Here is a 12,972-nt window from a genome sequence, read left to right as displayed (position 1 = left end):
GTAAATATAACCATAATAGTAGTAATATTAGAAACAGTAGTAGTAGAAGTCTGAAAGTGGGAATTGAGATGCTGAGATCCGGCCCTGTCAAGGAGAATACCAGAGTTCAGGAATAGTTTTCAAGACGTTTGACAGAACTGTGGACTCTGACCATACTGTTCGAGAAAGTAACAGACTACCAATTGTAGAAACCTCACGACGTTTTTCCATTGACTAGTATAGAAAAGCAAGACAACAACAGCAGTTGCAATAACGATGGAAACAATTATCACAGTTGTCTTGTACCTTCTGAAAAACCTCCGCATGGCTCTGGTAGCGAGATATCTCCATACAATCTCCAACAAAGATTCGATGTACGATCTCTGAATCTGAGAACCTGATATAGGATACAAGGGAAGAAGAGATGTTGTTTCGCTAGTGGTGGAGTTCCACTGGAGGAGATGTCGTAACGCTTCAGAGAAGACAAACTCCCCACTTCCAGAGTCTTCTGGCATTTCTGGTTCTTCTGATTCTTCTGGCTCGGGTTCATCTGAAATTGCGTATTCGTTGGAATGAACTACTTCTACTGGATACGAAGATAGAATCTTGTTACATCGAGACGCTTCATGTGCTACTTCTTCCAACTGTTCGCTCCAGTTGTCTGGAACTTCAGAAGTTTCCTTAACTTTTACCGACTTAGACATGGTTAATTGTATAAGTTTATTTCTTTTATTTACCTGAATGCCCGTACAGTTGAATAAGACATATTTGTACGAAACTAGACGCTGAAGATTTTGCACCCATATGAGATTGCAAAAAAATGCGCACTAAAATAGAGCACCATTTCTATTATACAAATGTAATTCAGTTCTATTTAATGGATCTTTTACTAAGATGTACTTATGAGGTTCTGTCCTGTGATCTTTATGTGGTACACTTGAATTCGGGGTTGTCTCTTCATTTGTCTCTAAAATGAAACTACATCGTCGTAATCTTCTCTGTCATTGTTCTCTTCGGCATTATTCCATTTTCTGCCAAAGAGCAGTTCGTAGTTCAGTTCATTGTGGAGAAACTTCAACGTACTCTCCACCTTGTTCGATAGCATAATCTGATCTCGTTGAAAGATTTCCAAATCAAGCACTTCTAAGACCACCATGCTGAGCCCCATGGCCGGTATTTCGTAAAGTGGATAGTCCTTCCTCTCTATGAACCGAAGATTGGCTTTCTTGATATGTATCAATATATTCTGGGTATGGAAGGTGATTCTCTGCTTGTACTTATCCTCAAAGTTGACAATCGTAGGCTTGAAAGGGAAAATTGCAAACATCAAATTTGTCGAATCTGACAAGATAACCGTGAGATCCTTATTGTCTGTGACTTTAATAAATTTCGAAATTCGTACTATAGGAGAAGCCTTTCTGGGTGTTTCGTCTACAAAGTTCTTCTTGATTAGAGAAGAAGTGTATCTTCTACTTGGGTCGATGCATTTTTCCACTGATTCCCATAGCCAACTCTGGAGAAATACAAGCGGAAACTTGTCGTTGTTGTAGTTCATTCGGTGCTGATAAAAAGATGTTAATGATATCGTGATTTGATTTTTGAACTTTTGTGGAATAATGCGCTACCACTATTTTATCAATGATTGCAAATTGAAAATTCTCCACTATATGAAAAGAAAAGGAAAATATTGTCCTTAGATACTATTGCTATATGCTTTTAGAATGGATATCATTAACTTGTGCTAAGTTAATTAATAAACTGAAACTATTGCGTTCAGAGATTAAACAATATTCTTAAATATGTTGCGAAAAATGAAATACTATACAAATATCAAATACAAATTATTACTGCCACTCAAATGAAGTGCTTTCGGAGGAACTGACCTCGTACTCCATTGCACCTGTCTGCATCATCAAATTCTCCTGATACAACAACAATCTGTCTAGAAATTCCTGCTTCAACTCCATCGAAGTCTGGTACTGATTAAGTGCTCTAGTTTTCGCAGCCAAAAAATCCTGCTGCGTCTCAAGACTATGTTCGTACTCATTCAAATGATTCTCATAGGAATCGAGTTTCTGCTTGAACAGATCAAGCATGTCTCTGGTAGAGAGCAAAGTGTGATATCTCTTGCTGAGAGCATGTACTTCTTTCTGAAACTCGGTATCTTGGGTAAGCATATGGAACAAGAACTCCTTATACTCTTCACCATGTACGGTGAATCCTTCAGAAGAAGTAGTGACACGAGAAGGACCAATGCCACTGAGCTGGCTCTTGACGTTCCGAATGGGGAGATTCAACACCTTCTGAAATACAGACTGATTATCGCTGGAATGTGTCTGATTCTGAGATTGAGTCTCTTCAGCTATTCCTCCATCTGATCGCTCAGACGAAGCTTCTACCATCTCTACAGGTTCCCATTTGAAAGGGAACTTAAACATATCAACCAGAATATCTAAACTACGAAGATATAAACCAATTGCAAGCTATGTGAACCGTATAGAATGTACTAACAGCTCCTAGAAGTTGTTTCTTATACTTGTTAATTTTAAAAAGAAGCTTTGCTGATATGAATCATAGACTCATTTTTCGCAGCTACTTATCTGTATTAGCCACGTTTATGTACAAGACTCTATTAATTTGGATTACTATATATATCTACTGGTCCTCTTCATCTTCGCTGCCACTGACTTTTCTCTTCTTGTGGACACTGTTTTTGGACTGTAAGCGCTGCATCCTTCTCACCTCCTGTTTTTCTCTTTGTTTCAGCGTTTCTCTCTCCTTCTTGTCGTCGTCTTCTTCCGCTTCAAACGTATCGTAGATCAAATCCATTTTCTGCTTCTGGAGATGAAGATCCTTGAACCTATAGTTCATAAAGTCGTAGCCGTAGCAGATGTCCAACTCGTCGTACGACTTGATGGGATACGCTTGGCCCTCTAAGGCGAAAATGTTGGGCGACACTCTGTACTTGGTCAAGTAGTTGTTTAAACTCTGCGACAAGGCTATCAACGCTTCCGAGTTTCGAACCGTATTAGTCTTGTTCGAGTATCTTGTACTGAAGTGGGTCAAGATGAGTTTCGAACAGTTCATGTAGCGCGCCACATTGATTGCTTCGATCATCGTCGAGTGTTTCTTAGCAATGGCTTCCTCAATAAGCTCATTGTCCAAGGAAGACTCGTGAATCAAAAGATCACTATCGCGACCGATATCGACAAATTTGGGGTTGGGACGAGTGTCTCCAGAATACGAAACCTTGAACGACTCATTATCTTCTAGATCAAACGTAATACTGACCGAATACGCCCAGGCACAATGAAGAGCTCTGACTGTAGCAATTTCTTTGATCCTGAGATCAGCGAAGAGCCGGCTTATAGCCGATCTGTTCAATGGTTCCAAAGGAGACTTGGCAACAATACGATTGAGATCGTTATTATCATAGAGATACTCAAAGTCATCGATATCGATCTTATGGTACTTGGGTAGTCTGTCTGGTAAAAAGTCTTCACAACTCAAGAATTCAATTCTGTCCAAATTTACCAGATCATTCAACTGACCTTCAAGCTTATACCACTCAGAGATAAACGTTTCGTACTGCCATGGAACAATCAAGTAAAGCTTTCTGTGGTCTTCATTGTTAACTAAGAACCATTCGTTGATAACAGACACAATTCCTAAATGGTGATCGGCATGCAAATGGCTCAAATAAATCAACGACAACTCTTTCATTACCTTTCTAGCTTGTTCACCCATATTGTGGCCAAAGTTTCTCAGAAAAGTACCCAAAGTGTTTTCACCACCATCCAACAAAATAGAGTTGAATCTGATATCTCCTTGAGAAGAATGGTACGGGATTCTAACTAAAGTTGAAATGACATTACGATGCAACGAGGGCAAGGCTGAACCAGTTCCCAAAGTGACTATATGAACCTGATCTTTGAGAGAGCCTGAAAGGGCATCCAACGTACTTGGCTCAGAATCAACAATATCACCGAGGTTAACATCTGGTAAGTTCAACCCAGCAATATTCTCGTTATATATGCTTTCCCAACTATCGCTTTGAATCAACGAAGTGTCAACTTCTACACCCAGAGATTGTACATGAAATTGCTGTAACTGATGCAACTTGAAGACCGAGCCTTCAGGTAACGATTCATAAGGTTCTATGTGGGGCAAGTTGAAGTTGTCCTTCATGATACATTTGAGAGTCAAAACATCTATAGCCGATCTCTTGAATACCAACGTGTTGTTCGCCAACTTTGGATGGCTGATTATATGTTTTGAATCACGAGGAAACTTGGCTATGAAATCTTGGTAAGCAGGAGTTTCAAAATCCACATCATCTCCCAAAAAGTGATAGACGATACCTACCTCTTCTTCACCTAAATCATCATTCTTTTCAAACCACTTGTCGCTACCAAGAGAATTATCCAAGTACGACTTGTTGGGGATATCCAAAATAAGAAGCTTGGGAAACGTTTTGGGGTCGGCAACTACTTGTTGTGGTTGAATAAGAACTCCTTGATCATTTTCTACAGCTACACCCTGACTCAATTTTCTATAGTTTGCACCTGGCTGTAAGCCTAAACTTTTAGCTTTTACCGGATCAAACTTTCCCCGAATAGGCAAGAACCTGACTAAGTAGCTTACAGCCAGTTGTTGTGCTGTTGGGAGAAGAGCTTGTGGTTCTGGAATCCTGACATGCGTGTGGATATCTGTTTCTGTAGGGTCTGACTTGTAAGAGTTGGGATCTCTATCGTTGACTTTACTGGTATCCTTAGGGAACATTAGAGACACAAGCTTCTTCATTTGTACAGCTAAGCGTTTTGCGACAGCTGAATCTTGATTTATGTTCTCTACGTTACTGGCTATTTTTATAGGTCTGATGACGAGATTGTTGTCCCCGATGATATTCTCTTCATTAGTGTCAAAGAGCTTCAATTCTGCACCTTTACGAAAGACAAAGCATCTCCATGTGCTGACGACATACGACAAGAGCAGCTTGGAATTGGTGAAGACATCGATACCCTTCTTGGAAGAATCGCTCAACGTCAAAAAGAGACCGGGAAGTCCACCGATATCCGACCAGGACGACAAAGTTCCTGTCAAGAAGAGTGACTTCAACTTGGCGAGTTTGAACTTGTTTTCGTTCAAAACCCTTTGGGTGCCTTCTGGAACTTTTCCAAAGAGATATTTATACCCTTCTCTACTAGTGAGCATCACCAACGGATGCTTGGTATCAGCGGTGATGTGAGACACCGTCAGTATTGTAAACATGGACTGTGAGTTTTGGTTGTGCTCGATGAGTTTGGAGAAGTGGGCAAAACGTTCAGCTTCTGTTTTGAAGTAGCGAGGAGGAACAGCTTGGGAAGGTACGGAATCTACAGAAGATTTAAGAAATGGCAACGATTTTAAATCTTTTGACAAAGGTCTTGAACTTTGTAATTTCGGTGTATTTCGAGAATTTGCTCTTGACTTTTCAGCTGTTTTCTGTTTGGATCTCTTGGTGAAATGGTGGAGGGAGGGTCTTTGAGAGAAAGAGAGAGCCCTCTTTGCGAGTTGTGAAGATAGAGAAGACACAGCGATTTTTAAGTTGGAGGAAGTAATTTTGAATTTTGGGAAGACGCTTCTCAGAAACGATTAGTCATCGAGAAGCTGAGTGTAGTAGTCTTAACAAGATGTGAGTCAGAGGTGGAATGGTAAGAAGTAGGTGAGATCTAGTTTTGAAATATTTAGTGAAAAGCTACTGCAGGTTGGATAGAGAGATGAGACTGCGAGAGAACAGTTCAGTAAATAGCGAGGGAACGCGAATTAGCGAGAGACACCAAATAGAGAAGAGGAGCAGTGAGTGAGACGAGAAAGCACTGGTTCAGAAAGAAAAACCAACCAGCAAGTCCAGACAAGTCCACCGCCAGCAAACAAATATTGGAAGACTCCCGAAGATAATATTTGCTGGTTTATTTAGAATTATGTGCACTTTCTTCGAATTGTCTTCTCACCAGGATTCGCTTTTTCTCGGTAAATCTCCGAAACTCAATTTCTTGAAACAGCCTCACTGCTCTCGGAAACCAGAACTCTCCACTTTATATCTCCTCTGTCACAACGAATCCAACCACGGCACCATAACCGGCAACACGAATCGGCGACGGTGACCACCACCACATTCTCAACAGAACACCCCTACACACGGCCTACGCAACATGGCAACCATAAATTCCATGCCCACAACAAGAAGCTCTGCTCCCGCTAATTCTTCACATGCATACCCCAGCTTTTTTCTCAAGAATACATATAAGAAACTACCAAGCACCAGCTGTTTTGTAAACTTCCATATCTTCCTCTATTTCTACACTTGCCTCTAAATCCTGCCAAACTTGGCTGCATACTTCCCAGCATCTCACTAAACCAGTCTACATAGTATGAGCAGGAAAGGCTCTCCCGCTTTGCCTCTGGCGTCTGGCTACCAGCAGCAGGTGGTAGAAGAGCTCTTCACCCAGTACCAGCAGATAACAAGCAGCGGAAAACACTCATCTGGCCCACCTGCGGCTGGTAGTTCTTACAGTCGTCTCCTTCTGCTCCGGTCTATCCCATTTGTCAACAAGCTTCTCCCTCCCGTGGACGAAAAGGCGTTGCTCATCAACAAGTTGCTAGTCCAACAGAGAGATGCCACCAACTACACAGAGTGGTACGAAATCTCGCTCGAGCTTGACGAACTCATGAATCACAACTCGTGGAAACTGAATCCACAGTCACACTTGTATGACTACGACCTCATCTTTAACAATTTGAACGAAATGCGGAGTGCACGTCTTGCCAAAGACTACAAGTTGCTCTTGTACTACATTCGCACGAAATGGATTCGGAACTTGGGAAACATGGGAAACATCAATTTGTACCGACATTCGCTTGTCGGCACCAAGAAACTTATTGAGGAATATATAGACGAATGCCAACTCTCGCTTGACTACTTGATTCACGATCCAGACGTTAACTTGGACGATCGGTATCTTCTAGGAATGCTTATTCAAACTCGTAAGAATATCGGCAGAACGGCTCTTGTCCTCTCGGGAGGAAGTACTTTTGGCATTTTTCATATAGGGGTATTAGCAACGTTGTTTGAAGCGAACTTGCTACCTCGAATCATCTCTGGATCATCGGCTGGTTCCATTGTAGCAAGCATATTGTGTTGCCACAGTAATGAAGATACTTTTGAATTGCTTCGTACTATCACAGAGAGAGACTTCAACATCTTCAGTGATGATGAGTCGCCTAACTACAAGAGTCGCAGCAATTTTGGCAAGCTTCTCGACAGCTTTGCCCATTTTATCAAGTACGGAACGCTTTACGACATGACGGGTCTCAAGCAGACCATGATAGGCTTCTTGGGAGATTTGACTTTCAGAGAAGCATACAATAGAACCGGTAAGATTCTTAACATTACCGTTTCTCCGGCTTCCATTCACGAGCTGACAAGACTCTTGAACTACTTGACAGCACCCAACTGTTTGGTTTGGTCTGCTGTCTGTGCCAGTTGCTCACTTCCAGGAGTGTTTCCATCCACAACGATCTACGAAAAGAACCCCAAGAACAACGAGATTCATGAATGGAACAACGATGCAGCCATGAAGTACGTCGACGGCTCTGTGGACAACGATTTGCCCATCACTAGATTGCTGGAGATGTTTAACGTCGATCATATCATTGCTGTTCAAGTAAACCCACACGTAGTACCGGTACTTAAAGTATCTGTCAGTAATGTAGGAGGAGAAATCGAGAACGAATTAAGTTATCGTTTCAAGCATCTCTTGAACAACGTCTACGATTTTGTATCTTGTGAAATTATCCACTATCTCCAGATTTTGAACGTGGTAGATGTCTACAAAAATTTGTCAAATAAGTTAATCTCCGTCTTGTCTCAGAACTACTCTGGTGATATCACGATTCTTCCCGACTTCAAGATTCAAGATTTCGCCAAAATATTTGAGAATCCGACTCCGGAATTCCTTCTTGATTTCATCACTAGAGGCGCCAGGGCATCATGGCCCAAAGTAACTCTTATTCATAACCATTGTGGAGTAGAGTTTGCTTTGGATAAGGCTATAAGCCTTTTGCGTGGACGTCTCATCACGTCTGCCAACAATATCATTACGTTTAAAGAGTCTTCGAGAAGCAAAAATCCCGCAAAGAATCTAGAGAAGTCTGATTTCACATTGGTCAGTTCGCCAGTTTTGAATTCGGATACCTCAACTCTTAATCCTCCAAATAAAGTGTATGAAAGCATTGGTGCTCCTATTATTAGGAGACATAATTCATCGACTTCATATCCTACGAAGAAAGCGATTATGAGACCCAAGCGAAAATCTATAAGCTCGCAGAGCCCCAGATCTGTGCTACTAGCAAAGAAGAAGTTACCAAAGGGTAAATCAACAACTTCATTGGCTGCTTTGTCGGGAGATTACCATAATAGAAATGGATCCAACGAGTCGACTCTCATTAACGATGAGTCGGAAGACAACGAAACCTTTACAACTCGTTCTCGTTCCAAAACTCAAGACTATGGAAAGTCGTCGCTTGTTCCACCTCAAGTCAAGAATTTAGTCCAGGAACAACGTAACATCCGGAAGGCCAGAAGTTCAGGTAACTTTCACAACTCTGAAGCATTATTTGTGCTTGATCAAGGAAGTGCTCCTTCTTCGCCTGCTCACGAGAAAGTACTCAAGTATCAGAGTGATCGAGTACCTTCCTACTTCAATAACCCGTACCTTGACACTAATGTCAAGACATTGAGCTTCGAACTAGACACTTTGAATGTAGAGGAGAAAGCGAAAGCAAACTTGCCTCGTATTTCTCGTCCTAGTTCAAAGAGAAACTCCTACATTGGCTTGAATAGACTCAAAGATCCCTACCTTTCCCGTTCTAACAACAACTCCCATTATAACTTGAAAGATAGTGTAAGCAGCCAGGAGCTACTCAGCTCCGATGTCAGAAGAGGATTGATGAAAGCGTCAGGTAAGAATTTGATAGATGCGGAATTGATAAGTGCAGATAGTGAAATTACCATCGAGAACGAACAAGAAGTAGAGCAGCACGCTAGCACAGAAGGCGAGGAGTTTTTGGGTGATGACGAAGCCAGCAATGCCATCGACGATAACATTGATGATAATGTAGATGACTTGTTAGTTATGGAACTTATTGGCGGAGACCTGGAGGATACCAATTTCGATATTGAGGAGAATGAACAGGTTGCAGAGGATGGATATGGAGACGAGGAGGACGATGATCCCAACAAGGTTCGCGAGTATTTTGGGGGCAAAGGAATAGAACAACAAGAAAAAAAGCACCAAGTAGAGGAAGAAGAAGTACAAGTAGAAAAGGCTGTTGGAGACGTTGCTATTAGGAACATTTGACTGGCTAAAGATACAGAATGAAATGTTTCCATAGCACATATAATGATTTTCATTTATTTCACAACCAAGATCACCGCCAAGGTTCATATGGCTTCGGTAAGACCAAGAAACAAATCTGAAAGATTGCGGATAATATTGGACAGTTACTTTTTTGTATGTAGACTTGAAAATGTGGAGGTAGGAGTAGTTGCCTCACTTCATGAGAGCACCCCTGGGGATCTCGGGGTACACTCTTGTTCATCAGCCTTCGACAATACCACGCACAGAGTGCTTGACAACAGAGATGTAGACAATACCTTGCTCCTTGTAAACTCTCTGTTTTAATTTGTTGCGCAAGAGAAAGCTATTGATGAGTGTTCGGTATCTTTGTTAGACCATGTCTCTGATACAATCCTTAATGATATCGAATGGTTAATTATTTATTACATATTATCACATTTTTTTATAACTATGCATAACGTCGTTGGTCTATTCATGATCGATGAAACTGAGAAGTGTTGTAATGGCCATACCAGCCAAAGTCAAAGCTACTTCTGTTCCATTCAGAGAATTGGCCAGATGGTGGACCACTGTAGCTTCGCTATCCGATGTTGCTGGAACTGACGTAAATTCTGACTTCTCGTCTTCAACACTATAGATTTCAGTCATGACATGGCTTACAACGTAAAGAAAAGTGCCAGCTGAGAATAAGAACATGATTCCTACCACCAACTCGTTATCCAGAGATGTCAGCTTAATGATCACAAACGTAATAATAGCACTCAATGGGGTCAGGATAGAGAAAAGAGCCAAATGGATGAGAATGACTTTTGGCATCTGACCTTCTCTCAAGAGTATAGTTGACAAACTGAAAGCTGTAGGTAGTTTGTGGATGATTATGGCTACGAAGAATACGATTTCAAATGTCAAGTCTCCTTTGACAAATGAAGAGCCAAGTGAAACTCCATCAGTCAAAGCATGCAAAATGAGACCAGAAGTCAACGAAGATCGCACCACGGATCTCATCAACACAGATATTGTGATCGGCTGAGATGGATCAACAATAGCTGCAGTATCCATTTGGATGCTACAGAATGCTAAGATAGCCAGGAGATTGTCAAGAATATACATCATGGCAAATCCAGCCAATAGGGAAAGGCCCATGATCTGAGACAAGTATTGAGAAGTGCCATCCAGAACGGCACCATATAGAGTCGCTACACCTTCAGGGATCACTAGAACCAAAGAAGTTCCTATCAAGATTCCAACGCTGAAGATGGAGATAGCATTCAAATGAGACGGAGAAAGCTGAAGTCTCAAGGGAACAAAACCTCCCACAAATGCAGATACTCCCATTATGGAGACAAGCAAAAGAAGCTGCCACCAGGTACCAGAAGCCATGACAGATGACAATTACGTGAATATGACGAAATGTAAGGAAATTCAAATTCAATCTAGCTCTATGAACAAGCTGAATGTGTTGTAACGAAAAGATCCAACGTGAAAAGATTCTATGGTGAATATGAATAGTTGTTCACTTTCCACGGGAAACCTCAATTGTAGATTGTCAGATACTTTATGACAAGGTCAGGATGGTGACGATATTTCAATAGCCTATAGGTTGATCTTGTCAATTGATACTTCAATTGATACTATACTGGCAATTTGTAGCTTAAGCATGTAGCACTCAATTGTATCGAAATGTGAACGAAATTTTCATACGACAGCCACCAGGTTATATCGCGAAATTCAACGTTCGACCAGATTCTCCCCAGATCAGAATGTTTTCTCTTGGGCAACCATATCCAGTATCCGGGCGCTCCATAGCAGATTCTAGAGAATTATGTCTCCGTGAAGATTCGGAATCAGATCAAAATCTGGAGAAGCCACATGACTCTGGTCGTCTGACGTACGCGGTCTTGAGCTTTGATTTTGTTGGAAATTCAATCTAAATGTCGTATAATGTCGCTGCGGTACGACATTGATCCTACATTATATTCCATCAACTTCAAGAATGTTTAACGAAGTTGAAGGCTTAGCCATATGATGTAACTGCGATGGTTGGTCCTACTTGGTATGGGTCTAGATGTACATTTCCCGACCAAGTTGATCCCATTTTGGGCAGTTGGAATCTCGTGAAAATTTTTCACATTCTCGCCTCGAGAATTTGTCTATATATTTAGCTAACAGAATTTCCTAAGGAACCTAGAAGCCTCCTAGGAAGTGAGTCAAATCTGAGCTTTCATAGCAAGCTGTTAATGCAAGGGATTTCAGTAGAAACAACTTCGACGTAGCCAGCTTAAATATTAAGCCTAAAAGACTTAAGGATTCAATATACAGTATCGAAATCCGAACAGATTAGAAGTCAAAATTCGCGTTAGAATCTTAAGTTAAAAATGGCTAAAGAAGATAACTTTATCGACCCTAACAGCGAAGTTGGGAAGCAATTGCAGAAACTCAAAGATGAGTTCAAGCAAGAGCTATTGGTTCAAAGCGCCAAGTATGACGCGTTGATGGAAGCTATGAAAGCTCAAAGCTCCTCTGGCGTACCTCCACCCCAGATAAACAAACTGGAGGATCGGAATGAAGAAATAAGGAAGGATGCGAAGAAAGATTCAGAGCTAGCAGCAACAGCCTTCAAAGGAATTGTTCCGCTTGCGAGAAATATTGACGCTATTACCAAATGGGAAAAAGCCTTCTTAAAACTCTTCCGAAGATACGGTGGCTTACAGAAAATATGGGATGAAGACTTAGGACATGATTCTAAAGACTTCAATATTAAGAACATCCCATGGCATGGTAAAGAATTGGAAACATTCATACACAGATTGTCCGATGAATTGATATCCAGAATAATTGATATTAATGAAAAGGCATTCTCTGAGATAGATGAAGTGAATTACGAAACAGATTTAAAGACTATGTATATCTTTGTAAAGACTTACAAGATGGAGAACCTTCCACATAGAATTGGACAGGTATTGACTTACCTTAGGTACACTGGAGATTTTAGAACGGATACCGACAGAGCTGTTGATGGCCTTCTGCACATAAAACAATGGGTTGAAGGTACCAACGAAGAAATTCTAGATTTCTTGTGCAAGATGAAACTATATTACATCATTGTATTTGATAGGTACCTAAACGAAGTCGAAACACGCAACATGTTTTATAAATCTCTTGCTTGGTTCTTTCAGGAACACAAAAAGGATGGTAAAACACCAACAATTGATGACGTTATCCAGCGCATGAGAAACCATCACGACTACGAGCCACCAGACTCTCTGGACAAAAGAACAATCGAAAGCTTGATAAGCGAAAGGATTAAAAACGCCCAAGAGAGGGAAAAGACCAAATCCAATGGAAATAGAGGAAGCTTTGCAAAATCCCACACCACAGGTGAATCACACGATGGTAATAAGCTGGGATTCAAGGGCAAAACCTCCGGTGCTAAACGCCACGGGCAATAAGGTCAAGGTCTAGTCTCTAACGGACCAGAACGTAGAGACAATATACCATTAAATATACAACGATTAAACAAAATCGTATCTGGCACAAAAGCGGGAGACATCTTATACGACTCTGGTGCATCATGGTCCATTGTAAATGACGC

The 12,972-nt window shown here is 41.2% G+C and overlaps 6 protein-coding genes across 6 annotated transcripts; 2 read left to right on the top strand and 4 right to left on the bottom strand. All coding sequences in view use genetic code 12, as the record gives it.

Annotated features, from left to right (window-relative positions):
- Positions 1–119: 119 nt before the first annotated feature.
- On the bottom strand, positions 120–683 carry PICST_29596 (predicted protein; the record flags this gene model as incomplete). The annotated part of the gene is made up of 1 exon (XM_001382328.1): positions 120–683. One exon carries the CDS (start codon positions 681–683, stop codon positions 120–122), a length of 564 nt encoding a protein of 187 aa, XP_001382365.1.
- A 263-nt stretch (positions 684–946) lies between these two features.
- Positions 947–1,534, bottom strand: PICST_55452 (predicted protein; the record flags this gene model as incomplete). Its single annotated transcript, XM_001382327.1, has 1 exon — positions 947–1,534. One exon carries the CDS (start codon positions 1,532–1,534, stop codon positions 947–949), a length of 588 nt encoding a protein of 195 aa, XP_001382364.2.
- Positions 1,535–2,583: 1,049 nt separating this feature from the next.
- Positions 2,584–5,250, bottom strand: PICST_65151 (predicted protein; the record flags this gene model as incomplete). The annotated part of the gene is made up of 1 exon (XM_001382326.1): positions 2,584–5,250. One exon carries the CDS (start codon positions 5,248–5,250, stop codon positions 2,635–2,637), a length of 2,616 nt encoding a protein of 871 aa, XP_001382363.2. The 3' UTR covers positions 2,584–2,634.
- A 1,298-nt stretch (positions 5,251–6,548) lies between these two features.
- PICST_40606 (predicted protein) lies at positions 6,549–9,146 on the top strand (the record flags this gene model as incomplete). Its single annotated transcript, XM_001382849.1, has 2 exons — positions 6,549–8,505; positions 8,572–9,146. Coding segments are annotated over 2 exons (2,532 nt in total), but the record flags the coding sequence as incomplete, so codon positions are not given.
- A 702-nt stretch (positions 9,147–9,848) lies between these two features.
- PICST_42412 (predicted protein) lies at positions 9,849–10,760 on the bottom strand (the record flags this gene model as incomplete). The annotated part of the gene is made up of 1 exon (XM_001382325.1): positions 9,849–10,760. The coding sequence occupies one exon, from the start codon at positions 10,758–10,760 to the stop codon at positions 9,849–9,851; it is 912 nt and encodes a 303-aa protein (XP_001382362.2).
- Positions 10,761–11,755: 995 nt separating this feature from the next.
- On the top strand, positions 11,756–12,829 carry PICST_29591 (histone H4; the record flags this gene model as incomplete). The annotated part of the gene is made up of 1 exon (XM_001382848.1): positions 11,756–12,829. One exon carries the CDS (start codon positions 11,756–11,758, stop codon positions 12,827–12,829), a length of 1,074 nt encoding a protein of 357 aa, XP_001382885.2.
- Between the last annotated feature and the right edge of the window lie 143 nt (positions 12,830–12,972).

The sequence above is a fragment of the Scheffersomyces stipitis genome, chromosome 2 (genome assembly GCF_000209165.1).
Source record: "Scheffersomyces stipitis CBS 6054 chromosome 2, complete sequence".
Taxonomy (NCBI): Eukaryota; Fungi; Ascomycota; class Pichiomycetes; order Serinales; family Debaryomycetaceae; genus Scheffersomyces; species Scheffersomyces stipitis.
This window is presented reverse-complemented; position numbering and strand designations above follow the sequence as displayed.